Genomic DNA, 19,005 nt, shown 5'->3' with positions numbered 1-19,005 from the left:
CACAGAGGAGCCAGTTTTGGTTGATTACAGAACCTTTCTATGGTCGGTTCTTTAAAGAGTTTGGCGTAGTTTGTGGTAAACTTTGTAAATGAGTCAGAATGTACATTCATTCCTCAGTTCATACAGTACATGGAAACTAAGCTTCTAAAACATTTTGGTAATCATTATTTTTGTGATGTCACAAAAACCAATGCATATCCAGCTATTTAGCCTACAGTAGTTCAGCTCCGCCATTAATGTTGAAGCTATAAGAAATGTTTCAGCCCAGATTGCATTTGGAATGATGCACAATACAAGGCAGTCAATTAGAACTTCAATATTCAGAATTCAAATTTATGGTACTAGGTTACTTCAATACTACCAAATGTGAAATATAATTCAGTATCAAATTTCAATGCCTAGTAGTCAGTCTTAGCAGCGTAAGTGAGCCTCTAAGCATGCTTGTTCAAAATCCAGACTGCTGATTGGCTGACAGGTGCCATAAATCTCTTATTAATGTCTGTGCTTCTTAAATTCTATGCTTCTGTGCTAAAATTCCAAAACTCTATGTTAACTGCTATTAAAGTTCTTTGCAATATATAACTTTTAATTCAATATTTTTGTATTTAAAAGAACTGTTATCAAACACATGCACTTCTGATTTTCTAAGTTAAAATACAGAAAACACACTTTTACACATTTTAATGCACATTTACAATTAAATAATTAACAGTGCAAAAGCTATAGCACATTTTATATTTTTTATGTTTTTCAATATGTTAAACACAGCAAATAAATAAGAATTGGCAGAAAAATGCCTTATATAATTTGCTTCCCTGTAGAAGATGTGTGCTTATTTTGGTGACACTTTATTTTAAGTGTCCTTTTTAAATGAAATAAACACTCAACAGACTCTCAGTAACATGTCAAAAACATATGAGGGTTAGTATTAGGTTTTGGGTTGAGGTTAAGGTTAGGGTTAGGATTAGGGCCAGGGTTAGGGTTAGGTTTTGGGTAAGGCTGGGTAAGGTTAGGTTTTGCTTAATGGAAGTATCATATAGTACCAAGTCTGCTTCATACAACATATTAATAATACATCTACTTAATGTAAGTAATGTAACAACAGTACATCTTCAAGATATTTACCTCAATGTGTTCAGATGCTTCCCTACTGCTACTTCACTGATATGTTGTTGATGTGTTACTGATACTCTGTTAAGAGTTTATTAAACATCTACAAAGGACCACTTCAAATAAAGTGTTACACTTATTTTCATATAGAAAATCTACAAAACGTGTCATTTGACCAGGGCCACCCAAGCTTTTGCATATGACTGTATATCTTAAAGTCTTAAAGGCATAAAACAAAAACATGTATTATAATTGTTTTCCACACATTAAACCACCCAAATGTGGATCTCAGAAAAAAATAAAATGCAAGAAAAATGTAGCAGCATATTTCAGAACATTCACATAATATGAAGGCTGTACAAGAATTACACATTTTTAAGACTATAGAATTAGAACTGTATGTCCAAGCAAAGAACAATTTGGAAACTTTTGTTCTCAAGAGTGCTGCAACACTCTCAGGCAATTTGAAAGATCTGTTTTCAAATGTTGTGTTTGTAATTTCCATCTGCTTCTCTTCAGCGTCAATGAAGACGTGATCACGACTAGACAATCATGAGCATTTGAAGTGCAATGAATGGTACATTCTTTCTCTTTCACGCCCTCGCCGCTTCTCCGCCAAGTCACTGTAAGACCATCTGACTAATGGCTGTATTCTCGTCATTCATGGCTGAGGGTTTCCAAATATGCCTTTTTTTCAAGCACGTTCCGAATCAAACACACCACTGCGGCCCTACAAACAAAAATCAGCGGCTAGAGGAGGGCTTAGGCCGGGCCCGCAAACAAAGCACCTGTTTTACATTCCGAAGCCAGCACAGATCCGGCCCTAATGAGTTGGCTCAGGCTGGAGAAACGGACAATACCCTGCAAGTATCCCACCGCGAGCACTGACTCTGAAATGAGCCAAGGCAGAGAGAAAGCCAGAAGCCAGCCCATCAAGTCCTCCATTTCATTCAGCCCATTCAGCTCCACCATGTGAGAGTGGTCTACTGACACAGAGCTGCTAATAAAAAAACAGTCCAGTGACTGCTTGAAGTGACTGAGCTCATAGTAGCGCTGGCTGTGGATTTTGCTCTGGGTTGAGAGATACTGACGGTGGCTGGGACAGCGGCGGGTCTGCTCTCTCACCCAGCGTCTGAGCTGTTTGGCCGGACCCTCCGCTGAGCAGATGGTCTTTGCTAGGGGGGGAAATGAGGAAGATGGGCTAGAGTGGAGGCACTCTGAGTAAAAAAAGTCCCATTACGCACACGCACACATACACACACACACACCAAGTAATGGTGGAAGACTAATGTAGAGAAATGTAACGTAAAGGGCTTTTGCAGGGTTTACGTAAAACTGCAACATCAGCACATCAGCAGGTTTTGGGCTTGTATGTGTGTGCGCATGTGAGGGGGAGAGAGCACGTAAGACAGAAGATATAGACTTAATAAATCTATGTCCAGTCTTGCCCTCTGCCTCTCTATAGGGGTCTGATGTGAGGAATGCATTAGTGCTATATCTATGCTCCGTGCACAAGCTCCCATTCTGTACATGCCAAGGGGAGTCATCCGATAAAGTGTACAGAAAATCTATATGTGGGAGCCTGAAACACAAGACTAAATGAAATCTAAATTTGGATTTATGCTTACTCAGTCACTTCAGATAATTAAGCTGTGATAGGAGAGGAGCTTCCCCCCCGTGGCAAAGGTTTTTGATCTTTTAAAAAAGTCCTCATTTACTGACAACAAACTCTCCAGTGTGCTTGGAGGCAGAATCAAAGTAGGACTTGCTCTAGTGCCAGTTCACGACAGCAGTCTGACCTATCAATATCTGGCAAAGTGTCTCAATTACACTGAACTGTGGCCCAGTTTGAAAACCATTCTGAATGATCTTTCCTGTATAAACTATCCTACGTTTCAGACAGAGTCACTGCCATAAACAGGGTCCTTTGGTACCAAAAGAGGCTCTCATGGTTCCCTAAAGAACCCTTCAATGGATGGTTCTTCAATACATTTTTGTAAATGAAAAGTGTGAGTGTAGAGGTTCTACAATTATTAAAGGTTTTTTTCCAGAATTGGCTATTCAGTCCAAGAACCATTTAGCAGCTTTTATTTTCTGGAGTGATGCCACAAAAAAGGACATTTGATGTCCTAAAGAACGTTTAGGTTGTTGTGAGTTTTTGAAGAAAAATTGAGGAACCAATAGTGGCATTGCTCCAAAGAACCTTTACTGGCATCTCTATTTTTAAGACTTTACAAGCCTCCAATCCTAAATGATTGTCAAAGAACATTCGGTAACATTCTACAGAAGGCAACGTTCATAAGACTACACAACACCTACGTAAGCCTTTGTGACAACTGATATAAACCTGTATAGACATTTATAAAGGCTTAAAAAGCAGCCTTTATGGCAGGTTTAGGTTAGGTGTCTTGTAGCCCTGCGAATGCTGCCCTTCAGTAAAGTTTTGCTTTGCTTTACAGACAACAGTAATAAAAGAAATTAGAAGTATTAATATAGAATCATATAAGAAAACAACATGCTGAGTTAAAGAGATGCGGTTTTAGATGCACTGAACTTGACTGTGTAATAAAAGGTGAATTGAGTTCCACAGTTTAGAAGCAGAATAACTGAATGAGTCTCTCCATGTTTTCTGTATTTTACTGAAGGCATTTGCAGAAGGCCAGTATCTGCAAATCTAAACTCACTTGTTGGAACATAAACAGACAGACATTCTGTGATGTAAGTGGTGCTTTAAGGTGATTTAGTGCCTTAAAAACTAGTAGCAGAACTTTAGAATCTATCCTAAAAGATACAGGTAGCCAGTGCAGATCTTTTAAAACAGGGGTGATCCGATCTCTGTTTTTGTTTCTGTTAGAATCTGTGCTGATGCATTTTGTATGAAATGTAAGGGATATATTGCTTTCTTATGAAGTCCAGTAAGAAAAGCATTACAGTGATTAATGCTGCTTATAACAAATGCATGAATAAGTTTCTCTGCATCGCTCTGCGATAGAAAAGGCTGAACTTTTGCAATATTTCTCAGATGATAGAAAGCTACTTTAGTGCCTGCATTTACATGTGGGATAAAACAGAGCTCAGAGTCTAATCTGAGCTCTGTTTTTAATATCCATGTCATGTCATTATTAACCTCCCCATAGTAGAAAATCAACTTGCATACATAATAATTTCTAATCTATCACTCCATCTGTTCAGAGAAGGCAGAAGAACTCCATAGCTCCCATCAAATAAGAACAAACTGCAGTAGAAGTGATGCCAGCCAATCCATCACACTGCAGACCTCTGTACATTATATATTTTTGATTGAGTGGTAAATAGAAAGCCTTTTAGCATCTGGTCTCTGTTGAGTTGATGGAATACAGTTACCGTACTTGGTAATCAATAATAAATGCCAAACGTGTAGATGGTGTATGCATTAAGCACACAGGGCAGGCCAATACTCTATCCATGCAGCTAGCATGCTGGAGGAATGTCTAAATTATAGATAGTGATTCCGAGCAAAATCGTCCGGTTAAATAAGCCCGAAATATGTTATTCTATATATGGAGAGTGCATAAAGGAGGTGAAATATGACTAATCTAATTTGCTTTCACCATCTGTTTTGTTCTCACCTCTCAAAGCCGACAGACACTGTGATCTGTGGGAAAGAGCAGCAAATCAGAAGCAAAATAAACAGTGTTTATAAAGAGCAGGTGCTCTGAGAAAACAACCATTATAGCTAAATGTTAACGGCTCTTTTTTCCTGGCCAGCCCCCCGCACAATGCGGTGTGATTAACCTCAAGCATAAACCTTGTTCAAAAAAACAGCTGATCTAAATTTAAAGTGCATGGAGTGTAGCTGCAGGCTGTGACGACGCAATGGTGAAACAACGCACAGCTGCAGGCTATCAGTACCAGCAATTGCCCAAAAGTCCTTCAGACTGACACCAACAATCACTACTGGAAGCAAAAGAAATTTAGATCGTAGTTTCATACAATTATTGGCCATCATTCATGGTGGATAATTGTCTGACATTTATGCTACCACATACTGTAGGTGTCAGTGTGGCATTATGGAAAGGTCACAAAGAACATACGTCACTGTCCAATAAGGGTCCAACCAAGCCCATATGCATCGCTTCGAGCTTTGACATCTGCAAAACTGAAAGACATCTTTGCAGCCTTGGAATTCCTCTTAGCCTGTTTCTTGTTGACCTAGCTTGCTGGGGGAGGCCATATGCCGTGTAGAATGAGGGTTTTTTTCTTTTCTTTTTCTCTTTACCATTAATAATATTCTTCCAGTTATCATCGTCTGGTCACAGTAAGGCTAAGTATAAAATAAACTTCATTTACATTGTCTTCATCTTTATTTTATTTATTGAATTCAAACCTATAAGCACGATAATGGGGCTCTAATGAAAATGGGTCCCAACAACATTGGGACCAAGGCTGCAGCCCTAAAGACCAAGCTCTAGACCAGCTTAGACTGTCAGTATCTTGTCCCAGTCCAACACCAAGACTGTGTAGATGTGCAGTGCCAGCATCAGCTATAAGTTATTTCCTAATGTGAAATCCCAAGACTGTAGGCCAAAACCAAGATCAGTTTTGTGGTCTGTACCAATATCACGGCCAAGAGATCAAGACTGCATTACTGTAATTATATTGACTCAAAAAGAGACCTGTTGTTAGGAATGTTTGAATAAAATTAGATAAAAGTTCAACCAAAACTATGGGCTAAATAAATAAATAAATAAATAAATAAATAAAACTTTAGCTTTGATTCTTATTACAGCTACTGGTTCACTGGAGCTGCACACGAATCTCTTTTAATAAAGCACAAAATCCTCTTATTATCCCCTCTAATTACTCGCCAGTTTAACAATGTTCTCATTCAGTTCTGTGCAGCACCTCTTTCAGTGAAACGTGCCTTTTTCTCTACGGTTTCTAACGTCCTGTCATTAATATCCGATGGAAATTATACATAATCTACAAGAAGAATATAAGATTATGCCTTGGTCAGCCGCACTACAAAGTCCGACTGACATTTTTTTTAAACCAAACCACTCCGTGAATTTCAAAGTTGACCCATTTCCCACTCACCGTTTCTGGTCCTGCTGCTTTCTTTACTGCGTATCGACGGGGAGCTCCTGCATTATCTGCTAGACCCACGCGAAAGCTGATTATTTGGTGTCTTGCTGATCAGATGAGGTACGCTGTCTTCCAGTGAGACGAGCTCCATCACCCTGGCAGGAAATATTCAGAGAGGAATCCCCGCATCAGGATCCGAGCGGAAAAGGCTGTTGCGCTGTCCACCCGGAGTGGTGCTGAAACGCTCTCGGCGCGCAAGTGCTGCCCATTTCTTAACAGTCCGTCTCCATTCACTCACTCATTACCACCGCATTGTATCGACAGTCTACACCACAGCGATCGTACCTAAGGCCAGCCTACGGTGAGGGTGGCCGACGTACCAGTGCAGCGCGCGCACCCGTGTAGAAATGGGGGCTGCGCTAGTCAGTCGATGGATGCAGTGCTTTCAACGCCCACATGCTCCGCTTCATCATTAACGCAACGCAGCGACTGCAAAAGTATTCAGGTTCGAATATGGGTTTTTTAGAGGCTGTCAAAGAGAACATACTGATGACGCTCAGCATTCTGTGTAAACTAGTGTGGAAATGGGGAAGAGTTGAAATGAATCCCGGTTTTCAGACGTAGCGCATGGTTTTCCGTGGGTTCTAAGCCAAATCTCGAGTCTCAACAGAAATGACTAGCTCACAGAAAAACCTCCTTTCGACGTCCTCTGGGTATTTTTGGTAGAATGTTAAATTTGGACCAGTTCACCCATTTGTAACTCTGATGTGGTCAAGTTTCTGTCTCTTGACGATACACTGGATTACTAATGTACTACAGCCAGTGCAGTTTTCAGAGCACTTTCTAAGCTCCAAATGGCTTCATAAATAAGTTGAGGCATTTGAATGTAAAGACTTCAAATACAGGTTACAGAAGAAAATAAGCCAATACATGATGCAGTTCAGGAATCAGATTTATAAATGATTCCACTTCCAATCATTTTTAAGTCTGAAACGGTCTGAGGTGTAGGCGTCTTCCAGAACCCACGAATTTTACTGTCCTCTGAGTCCTGCACTCCCCATCAGAACAGCCGAAGGTGGAGCGTAGCGCCATGCTGACACCTAGCGGTGCTTTGCCTGCATGTGCAGGGTTTCCTCTCAGAGCGAATTCATCCTTTTCTTTCTTCATTGACACCTTGTCTTGCTTGGGTTTGGAGTCCAGTTTGTTCCGAAAGGCTCATTTGTGGAATGTTTTTATTAAGACGTTGTCATGGCAACTCAGTAGTACTCAATTGTTGCGTAAAATGGTAACATTCGAAGGTCTATGACATCATATGGTTCTGAATTCTTATGCACCAGTGAGCTCTGCAAACTCAAACGGACTGTTTGCAAAATATAATGATTGACACGCCTCTCAGCCAATCACAGTCGAGTTCTACCTCCTTCGTGGAATGAAGGAAAATCTTCACAAAACTCATCAGAACAAACTTGCAGTGAGAACTGAATGAATCTGTGAGGAAGACCACATTCAGAGCTCTGTGACAAATCTATAAAAGGGAACCTGTTAAGATGTCTCAATATAGTGTGCAAGTCAAATAATGTTAGAATATGTTGGATAAACCAAGTAAAAAAGTTTACTCATTCTTAACAGCCAGCCAAGAGAGAAACTTACTGAGTGTCTTATTGTCTGTAGGACTAATGCCACTGCAACCATATGACATCATCACAGTGCAACATACTAGTAGAGGGATTTTGCTCATTTATCATTTATTTTATTGTAAATAAAACATTTCCAATTTGTTTACACATCATACATTAACACCTGAATAATATTGTATATTATATACAATATTTTAAGGCATACAAGTTGTAACACTCGGAGTTCCCTTTAACAGGCATAATTACGCTGGCTGTAAAGTTAGCTAGACTTTATTTGGGTTACTGTAGCTGCTAATACACATTTGAATATGATGTCTACTGATAAATAACATTTCAGAATAATGTTAATATCAGTTTATTTACCTTTAACTAAATTTAAGTAAGCTTTTCTTATTTTATCTGTTGTAAATCTGTCAGATTAAACAGGACTGCTATGTGCTGTTATGTGCTTATACACTGGGGCATGCCTAGAACAGGGAGCCAGAAGAGGCCCAGAGATTTTATTGGGGTTGCAAATTTTACACTGTGTTAAAATGTCGTATAGATTGATGTTTTGTTTTTTTCTCTGTTAATTACTAAATCTGTCCATCATTCCCACATGAATAAAACATTAAATCAAAACAACTAATGCTTAAGTAAACTGAAAGACAAAACTGTGTTGATGCAACATATTTTAGTCATTCATGAGAAAATGATGTATTTGAATTAGGTAAATTAAATCATCAATCAGCACAATGTAAACCTTTTTAAGAACATTTCATATTGACAGGCCTTAGAAGTCATTCATTTAGGTTGCAGCCACTACAGGCTACACATGAGTCTAATGATTAGAAAGTGAGCCAGACAGCTCTTTGTAAGGTAACCTACAACACATGCATGTATTCAGCTGTAAAAAGAAGCTAGTCAGCATGATAAACCATTACAACCGACTCATTTGTGATAGTTAACTCATCTTACCATCACACAGCCTACATCATAATGTAGCTCACACAGCAGCACTGCTGAGAGGACCCAGTGTACATTCACTCACCTGGTCACTGAGTAAATTAGCCAATCACAGCAAGATATGCTAATTATTAAATGCAGCATCTTTAGATTCTTATAACTGATTAATAACTATCCCAATGGAAGATTTTCACCATAAAGCGTAATTTATGTTTTACTAATGATGGCTTAATTGATGATGGCTGACTGTCTCACTTTACACTACTGGGGTGGCCAGAAAGGTGGCCATGCTTCATTCCCTTGGCTACACCTCTGCTTATACGCATATCATCATTTCTATTGTTCATTAAAGTTTGCTAAAAGACCTAATATATTAGATGACATGTCCTCCTTTGCGTCTAACACTGTGCCGACTAGCTGCTCTGTTATCTTTAGCATTAGCTCATCTCAAGGGGCAGATTTCTTAGCTCAAAAACTGAAGACAGTTTTCAGATGTCCTCCTCTGGGTGCTTCATCGATCTTTTAAGTCTGTTAGTGCAAGTGTTGTTCAAGCTGAATGTGCATAAACCTGCTGGCAGTTTTTGAGGCTATCCTTTTATACTACTTTTGATAACTCTTTTACTTCAAAATCTGCTGGGGTCATTAAAATTCACACTTACTGTATCCATTATGCAGGTCTCAGATAGGTACTCTGTGTCTGGCCTGTCTGGCCTCCTTTTGCTTCATAGAGTAGTAGCTGTGGTGCGGTGCAATCCAACAGCTTTATGTAAATTCACAAATCCCTACCAATTCTGTTGCACTAGACTATTTCACAACACTCCTCACTGTTACCTCCATACTGCAGTCTTCCTGAATTCCATGAGTAATCTTTAGGTTATGGATGTCTTAGTGGATGTAGACAACGAAAACAAATTGTTTCCACAAATATTTTTACTTTATTTTGGCAAATGTCCACAGCAATGTGTTTCTGTAAGACTTATTTCTTTAAAAATAAGACAGATTTCTACTATAGGCAATCCAAAGAAAAGAGACTGCACCATCGCTGCTTAAGATTCCAGTTGTAATAGATTCTCAAAGAAACCTAAAATGATGGCCTCTGGATTTTGGTGTTTGGGGAAACTATTTCTCTTGTAAATTGAAATGTAAGTTTCAGTTCACCTTTGCATTTTGTTTATACGTATCAATCTTAAGAAACTATTTTGTGAGGTTTTTTTTGACAGATTGTATTGTCGTCTCAAAAAATAGAAGACGTGGAAAATGTGCATGTGGGCAAATACTCTCTATTGGAAAGGTACTTCAACAAACTGTCTTGACAAAGATTTTGGAAATGCCCGGCCCAGCTCTGCACAGGGAGGGGTAACACAGAAGGACATGACACACAAGGAGGGTAGACAAACACACACACAAAGAACCCCCCTGCCTCGGTCACAATTACACTAATAACTACAAATAAGCAACAACAACAACAACAACAACATGTCCTTTTGAACCTGCAGCTAGATTCTTCAGAAGGCCTTGGTAATGTTATTCAAACATGAAACTGAACAGGAAGCCAGTGTAAACTGAAGATTAAATAATATGCTCAGATCTTTTCCTGGTGAGCGCACAGGCTGCTGGATTCTGAATCCTGCTGGTTGAAGCCACTGTGAGGGATTTAAAAAGCACAAAGTAATAGGCTCGACTACCACACACTCCAAAATCTAACCATCATGTTGTCATCTGAGCTTCACAGAGCTCTGAATAAAATGAATGCAGCTGCATAAAAGAAACCATTAAAAAGCACTGAATACTTTTGCTTAGTTAGTAAGCACTGTAATCAAAACTGTACTGGCCTACACTGGGGGAGAATATATAGGATAGCTGTAATTTCTAGCGTTAAAATAAATAAATAAATAAATAAATTTCTGATTGCAGAAATAAACCCTTGTGGCTTTAACTACTGGAACACTTGTTGTTCAGTTATTAATCTTAAGACTTCATGTTGCTGGCTCAGACCATGTCTTCAACATATTTTTGTAGTATGAGAAAAGACAATGACTACAAGATGGGAGAGACCTCTGAGAGCTTGGGCTGAAGTTCTTTTGGTATTATGTGGAGGTCTAAACACTGGACCTCCACATAATACCAAAGAGTGCAAACAGAGGGTATAGATCCAGGTGCGGAGCTTCAGGTGGAGAGTTTCACGTGTAGAGCTTCAGTGGTCCTCCTCTCGTGCTTTAGTTATTTTATATTTATTAATCAGAATCTGCTATGGTAATAATATATAAGTTACACAGTACTATGAATGAAAATTGAACTGTGGGCCCACATACATTCTTAAATATACAGGTGCCAAAAGGGTTTTTTTTTGGACTAACACCATAGAAGAATCACTTGTGATCCAATAAGGAACCTTTCAACAGACAGTTCTTATAAGAACCAGTAAAAGAAATGTGAAGAAGCCTTTTAAAAGATTAAAGAATCTCCACATAATGTGATGATTATAGAGCAATTTAAAGTGTTTCCTTGAACTGCACATCCAAGCCAAGAACCCATTTGGGAACCTTTCTATTCAAGAGTTTACAGGCCCTTTGGGTTTAAGGGGTTCAGAATGCAAATGGTTGAAACTCAGCACAGAGACATTAAATCCCTATTCATGGCCTTAACCTAAGCATAAAGCTCCCCACACTAGGCCATTACGTCTGACATTCTGACACATAAATATTTTGACCCTTTTGAGACACACTGGAAGCAAGCAATTTCCAGGAACCTGCAGTGAAAAGCAGATTTGGGCTATGACAGCAAGACGTTTCTTTTCTTCCACAGAAAATGCTATAAACAGCATCTAACCGCATTCATCTAACAGTATGCAAAGTACACAACCTTTTATTCACTCCATGGTGACATGATTATACTAAAACCTGCTTCAAGGTTCATAGTAATCAGCTGAGTAAATGGGCTGAAGAGGCTGCGTATTTTCATACGAATGTGCAACCTGGCATTTTTGACGACAGCCATGAAAAATAGACTTCAGCTCTATTTTCGTGCACAGCCCCGTGACGCCGCGTGGATGTCACATCCTGAACGCTCTGTAAAATTAACTATTTTCTACTTTTATCACTGAAAAAAAGTGCTGTGCACATCATGCGCTTGTGTGTGTGCAGGGGTTAAGATGATTTTAGGATGAAAAATGAGCTAACCTTTAAAATTCATTTCCCTTTAAACTGCATAATTACTTTTAAAGGCGTGTTGCTACTAAACATAGGCCCAGAATTTCAAAGCTTCCTATGCATTTTTTATTGTGGCATAGCTGCCATCACAGCAACAACCTGCACTGCGTGTGCTGAATAAGTGATGGGTTGAGCATCTAAAGCAAGATTAAATTTGCAAATTGTCCGCTAAAAATGTCAGTTCGGGTAGAGGAAGAGGGAAAGAGAGAGAGAGAGAGAGAGAGAGAGAGAGAGAGAGAGAGAGAGAAAATATGGCTCATCTAAAATCAGGTCACTAACAGGAAATGAGATTTCCATACAAAAATGACACTAATATTAGCACAAATAGCTCATCTGTGAAGGGAAGGTACACTGTGCTGCATCACACCGGCTCACGCAGTGCAGATGCTTCGGGCTAATGGTGCTGCTCCATTACTTACATATCTTACATAAAGACATAAAGGGCCCTCTTGTGGACATTTCGCAGAACCCAGTAGAGATACGAAAACACACACAATCAAATGCTATTCTGGTGCTCTGCTGTAAGTAAAATTCTCCTCAAGATGAAGGACTGTTCTTAGGGAGACAGAGCTTCTTCAGTAGAAGTGAAGGTACTCTGTTAACGTGATTACAGTGTAAGCCACTGAGTGTCTGCACTCACTTACAGTGTTTTCAAAATCCTAATTCATTTCTAAACGGCTATAAAATGGTAAATTAAGTCTGGAGCTGAAAATGTGCAAAGAAGTGGCGATGAGTGATATTAATGAAGTCTCTCTGGAAGTCCAGTGAAATGAAGTGTAAAACACTAAAAGGTTTTCAATCTGCCCTCAGGTAAAAAAGCTCTATAAAACAAATATAATCTATAATCTAACCCTTTGTACATGTAATCAGAGTCTTTTTGTGCTATTGCTCACACATCAACCAACTTAGACACTTGAGAATATATATATATATATATATATATATATATACACACACACACACACACACATATACATATTTACATGCTGGCCAGCCATTTCATTAAGCAAATCTCCTTGTCTCCTTGTACACTCATTGCCCATTTCTTTAGCTCTACTTACCATATAACTGCACTTTGTATTTCTACACTTACAGACTGTACTCCATCTGTTTCTCTGCATAATTCTGTAGCCCCCTTTTTACCCTCACAAGCATCAACAGCATCCTCTGGGAGCGTCCTGTGACCACTGATGAAGGATTAGATGATGACCAACACAAATTGTGCAGCAACAGATGAGATGAGTCTTTGACTTCACATCCACAAGGTGGACCAACAAGGTTGGAGTGTCACAAGTAAGAGGACACAGTGTTTAAACACTGCAACAGCCCTGCTGTGTCTGATCCACTCATACCAACAAAACATACAATAACATGCCACCACAATGATCCATCAAATGGTCCTTATCACTGAAGAACAGGGTAAGTGGATTTTGATGGATGCCAACTCTTTGGCAAGAATGTGCCCTTGTGCAAAAAGTGAGGTCCATAAAAAAATAGTTTGACATGTTTACTGTGGAGGAACTCCAGTGGCCTGCACAGAGCCCTGACCTCAACCCCACTGCACACTTTGGGGTGATTTGGAATGTTGACTGTGGAAAAGGTCATCTCATCCAAAATCAGAGCCTGACCTCACGAATGGTCTTTTGATTGAATGGGCACAAATTCCCACAGACACACTCAAAAAAATCCTGTGGAAAGCCTTTCCTAAAGAGTGGGGGCCGTTATATCTGCAAAGGGATGGCCACTGGATTTTGCCCTCCTATGCCCATTGTTTCGGAATGGAATGTCCAACAAACTCATAAAGGTGTGGTGGTCAAGGTGTCCACATATTTACATACTTAGCTATATAGATATATACACACACACCTTTACACACAAACAGACCAAAAGAAATGCTCTATAGAAATGGACCAATTCACCAACATAGTCTCGTGTGGAGGCCTGCAGTGGACAAAAATTGAGCCCTTTCATAAACAAATATCTTCTACTTTGAGGTTTAAAAATTAAAAGCAGAAGCCTTTGAGCTCTGAAGTCTTTTACTTCTGTTGACGTCTTTGTCTCAGTTGCCTTCACTGCAGTTTAAGCTTGGCACTCAGTACATCAAACCCCTCATCACAAGTCTGAAGGGCAATTCAGAGCACACCGAGTTCCTTTGTTCGTACTTGTCATTTTACCTTCATTGCATCAAAAAGTGTCTTCTAGTGTGCAGGAAAAACCTGCTCACAGTATCTATGAGACTGCACAGTACTGAAGAGGATCCCAGTGATGCTAGTCATTTACCCACTCGCCACACTGAATTCTCTATCATTGCCAAAGTTGCACATTTACCCCACCACAGGAGGCAGCAACGAGTTTCTCCTGAACGAGACCATTCATCCATCGATTAGTCCAAGAAGGAGGACTAGACATAAAGGAAAAGCAAACAAGCAAGAAAAAAAGAAAGAGGGATATGTGAGGGCTTCTTCATTCATTCATTCAATCATTCTATTGTTTGTTTATCTATTTATTAGTTTGTTTATTTAGCTGAGATATTGCTTCACTTTCATTCATTTTTTCTTCCTTCATATAATATATGAAAGAAGGAAAGACAAAACACAAAAGCAAAGAAAGAAAGCTTGAAAAAGGCAGTGACATTATAATAACTTGGCTAAACTGCTCCAGCTCGTTCTACACACACTACAATCACTTTTTTATTTATTTCGTACTAAAACACCAGCTGCCTGTACTTCCAGATGCCACACACTCAAATATCAGCTCAGCTAACAAACAGTAAAGGCTAAGCTGCGGTAGGAATTTTCCCTTTTTTCCACTAAAGACAAGGAGATGAGTGTTCTGCCACTATCAGCGTTTTTAGCCCGTTCTTCAGTCAGAGTGGATGAATGTATTCCTCTTTACTGAGGTCTAGAGTTGGAAAGCAAGGGGAACAATAGGTCAGGGCCTGATTTGTTGGGCCTGGCTCTGCAGCAGAAGAGTTAATAGCCACTCTGGCATCCAGCAGCTGCATTGCTCTGTTAGCCAAGCTGCATTAGCATAACACAGAACATCGCCTGACACCACTGTGACAACAGACCCTTCACACCAGGGACCCGCTGCTGGGCAGCTGGCTGCAACCCCATTGTTATTCAGCAAACTCTCATCCTTTCTCAGCTTTAAATAAGCCTGAGACAGTCCATTAAGCCAGATGATCTGCTCTTTTTTTGAAGAGATTGCTGTTTCTGAAGATGGATCTATCACAAGCATCTGTAGGCTTTAACTGTGAAGGTTAGAGAAATGTAAAAGAATCAACTTCATGTTTTCCTTTACTGTTTAGATTATATCATGTGCTGGTAATTCACTATGGATCATATCCTACATTTAAAGGCTCACATCCTATATTTAAAGGTTCATATTCTACATTTAAAAACTTCATATCCTATATTTGAAGGTTCATATCTTACGTTTAAAGGGTTCATATCCTGAATTTAAAGGGTTCAAATCCTAGATTTAAAGGGTTCATATCCTATATTTTTAAGCATTTTATTTTCCAGGTCCACTTATGACAGTTGTGTGTATGTACCAAACACAGTCATAACATGAATGAATATTTTCCAACTTCTCTTTACTCTGTACAATTTAACAGGCTGTTTTTATTACTTTACTTTTAAGACTGATATATGAGAATGTCCCCTGTTCTGATTGGCTCTTGAGCCTAATTCAAAAAGCACTCACTCTTTATAACTTCAGCATGAATGGGCAGGGCTAAATAGGTTAAATATGTAAATGTGTCACTTTTTGTGACATCACAAAAATAATGAATGAACTGAAAACAGGCTGTTTTTGCAGCTTTGTTTCAATCTATGGTCTGTATGAGACTGGAAGTGCATTTAGAAACTTTACCAATGTTTACATACTACATCACAATTAGTTATCAATATATATGGAAATATATTGGATTAATATATAGGCCCTTTAAACTATAGTTAAACAGGTCAGAGAGATAGCAAGAAAGAGAGAAATAGAGAGAGGAAGACAGAGAGAAAGAGAAAGAGAGAGAAAGAGAGAGAGAGACAGAGAGAGAGAGAGACAGAGAGAGAGAGAGAGAGAGAGAGAGAGAAATAGAGAGAGAGAAAGAAAAAGAGAGAAAGAGAGAGAGAGAGAGAGAGAGAGAGAGAGATGTATTAGAGAGCATTATTAAAACAGAATCAGGTGGCCATACAGAAGCTTTTTACTTGGCTGGAATTCAACTAAACAAAAGACTGACCTCTGCTGACCTCATTTTTTATAACTCACGAATGACTCACATCATGAATCTATGCATAAATAATAGCATTCAAGTTATTTTAGAATATGTTTAGCACATTAAGACATTAAGGATTCATAAGGCTGTGCAGCTTAAAGAGTAACGTGGACTTTTTGGACTTTTTCATAAAAACTTTCTGAAAACCTTCTGAAAAAAATAATATGTAACATGAGATTTTAGTTTAAGAATCTGTTTATTTAAGACTGAAGTGGAATAATTTATTTTTGTATTATTAATTCATGTAATTTAATTTGCAGTAAGGTTTGGTAAAGTATCTGATTGTCACTGTAACCTTTCATTGATTGGCTGAGCTTAAAAGTTTGTGTTTTTCTACTGAAAACAAAGGTATTAATAAAACAAACCCTCTATGCTGCAGTAACAGCCTCTACTCTTCTGGAAAGGCTTTACACTAGCAGTGGGACATTGCTGTGAGGGTTTGATTGCATTCAGTTGCAACAGGATTAGTGAGGTCAGGTACTGATGTTGGATAATTAGTTCTGGATCACATGCACCATTCCATCTCATCCCAAAGGTACTCAATGGAGATTTATCATTCCGGAGAATGTAGTTCCACTGCTCTAAAGCCCAGTGCTGGGGTATTCATACCTCTTTAGCCAGAGCTTGACACTGGGCATGGTGACCTCTTAGAACGTCCTGTACTATCAGTCAGTGCCCATCTATGGTGATTATACAAATCGTGCGTGTGCACCATTTTTGATGCATTTCTGAGGAGATCAGATTTAAGATAATTCTCTTGCATAAGGAAGGGGAAAGTCAATTTAAACCAATTCCATTGAACTTGGTTGTGATGTACTTTATCCTACAAAGGAATTTTGTTATATTGCTGCCTACCTATGCCCACAGAGCAGCACCACCCTTGGCAGTAGGGGGCAACCAGGTATACCCAGTCAATCATGGAATTTGAACCTGCAACCTTCCAGTTGATGGCTCACCACTCCTGCCTCTAGGCTACCAGCCACCCAATTGCCTTTGTACCAATTCAGCGTTGTACAGAATGATGAAACAGTTAGTCTGCTTCTCCAGTGCATTGATGGATAAGAAAAAAATTTGAAAGTGCAAAAACAACAGACAAAAACACAAAGACAATAGGTGCATAGACAGTAAATATAAAAAATGCACATGAACAGTAACTGTAGGTCATAAAGTAAAAGTAGAATTTAAAGTACAAACTAGAGTTAAGCAATAAATGTGGAGTCTGTGAGCGATTTTTGCCTTAGGTGTTTTATAGCATGTATTTAATTGGAAGTGTACAGTATGTTGAGGTAAACCAGGTCAGTGTTTATGAACACCGACATCACAGATGTCACATTCACAAACTGTACAGTACAGGTAAATGAGCAAAGAAAAAAAATGAAACACAAAGACTTTCCAAAGAAAGGGGCCTCCTAACAACCATGAAACCCCTGCTAGACTGTCACCATCAGATAAACAGCACTTAAAGTGTTCATCCTGCAGAAAATGAAACCAACTTCTATGACTGAATTTTGGAATTGTGGAAATATATCCCATCAGATTGAAAAACAAACTTAATGTAAGTCTTCTCAAAAGAATGTGAGCTATAATAATGACACATTAAACACTAATTTTAGTTGTTGAGGCTTCTGTGTGATGTTTCGTGTAGTTTCTGTTTTTCCCTGACACTGGAAAATGAATAACTTGCACTTAATGGCTGTCTTTAACTGCAAATTAAATAAATCAAGGGTGGTTTCTGAGTTGCACAATAGAGATCTCTGTGTAGACCTACTAATAATTTTCTAAGCCAACCACTAAACAAAACCTTAACCTCAGTAACAAAAAATGTTTTTTACAAAAAATGAATCATGTTGTTTTGTCACGAAACACTTCAAAATTGTAAACAGTTGTACATTTCACTTGTTTTTCTCTGGATATATTTATCCTGAAAATGTACAAAAATAAACACATACACACACATATACACACACACACTCTCTTACTACTCTCAGTGGGGAGGGGGCACAGAGGGGAAGGGTTAAAGTAAGCAGTGAAGGAAGGAGGTGTGGGGCAGCTGGGGGGGTGGGGGTGTATAAAGCAGCCAGAGCACACAAGCACTGCTTTATTCTCCCAGTGCCGCTCTGAGAGAACCTAAACCTCACTCACACCCACTGCGCGCTTACACTGCGTGAGCTTCATCACACAGACTTAGGATGGAAACCTTAATGTCGTTAAAAATGAGAAACTGCTGCAGTGTCGTGGCTCTGGCTTCGGTCATCTGTCTCGTCTTTTTCCAAGGTGAGAAGCTTTTGTTTGTTTTAGATGTGACTCGTGTAGTCCAGTTGTGGGACTGCACTGGGAGAGAAGGGGGGTGGGGTCATTTAGGTGAACTGAGGCTGCATTCAAAAGTTTTTTTCTCTCTCAAAACCATTACGTTTTGGAGCGCTCTTTGTTGTGTCTGCAACTCTCCAGATGGCTTCCTGAACTATACTGCAAGCTTTCTTATGATGGTTGCTGGATTGTTTTCTTGCTCACTTGCTCTTTTCTTCATACACCCAAAACAAATGTCCCAAAAAAGGTTCTTTGGAGCAATGCCATAGAACAACCACTTTTGGAAAGAAGTTTTCAGAAGGATGGTTCTTCAAAGAACTGTTGTTTTAAGTGAAATATGCAAGCATGAAGAATCTAAAAGTCCACATCATGCAATAGTTACTAATTAATGTTTTTATTTTCTTAGAATCATAGATCAAAACCAATAATCTTTAAGGAAACTTCACATTTAAAAATG

The 19,005-nt window shown here is 39.1% G+C and overlaps 2 protein-coding genes across 2 annotated transcripts in view; one reads left to right on the top strand and one right to left on the bottom strand.

The window, feature by feature from the left end:
• The window catches only part of im:7151449 (complement decay-accelerating factor), a 150,416-nt gene that overhangs the window by 69,674 nt on the left and 61,737 nt on the right, over positions 1–19,005 (bottom strand). The gene's annotated exons all lie outside the window — the stretch shown is intronic.
• The window catches only part of si:ch211-286o17.1, a 35,679-nt gene continuing 35,048 nt past the window's right edge, over positions 18,375–19,005 (top strand). The window contains exon 1 of the mRNA XM_036571121.1: positions 18,375–18,515. Coding sequence (XP_036427014.1) covers positions 18,431–18,515 — 85 coding nt within the window. The 5' untranslated portion in view covers positions 18,375–18,430. The remainder of the gene's footprint in view (positions 18,516–19,005) is intronic.

Source organism: Colossoma macropomum, unplaced genomic scaffold (assembly GCF_904425465.1).
Source record: "Colossoma macropomum unplaced genomic scaffold, Colossoma_macropomum, whole genome shotgun sequence".
NCBI classification, from domain to species: domain Eukaryota; kingdom Metazoa; phylum Chordata; class Actinopteri; order Characiformes; family Serrasalmidae; genus Colossoma; species Colossoma macropomum.
Note: the sequence above shows the minus strand (reverse complement) of the source record. Positions and strands in the feature narration are given on the sequence as shown.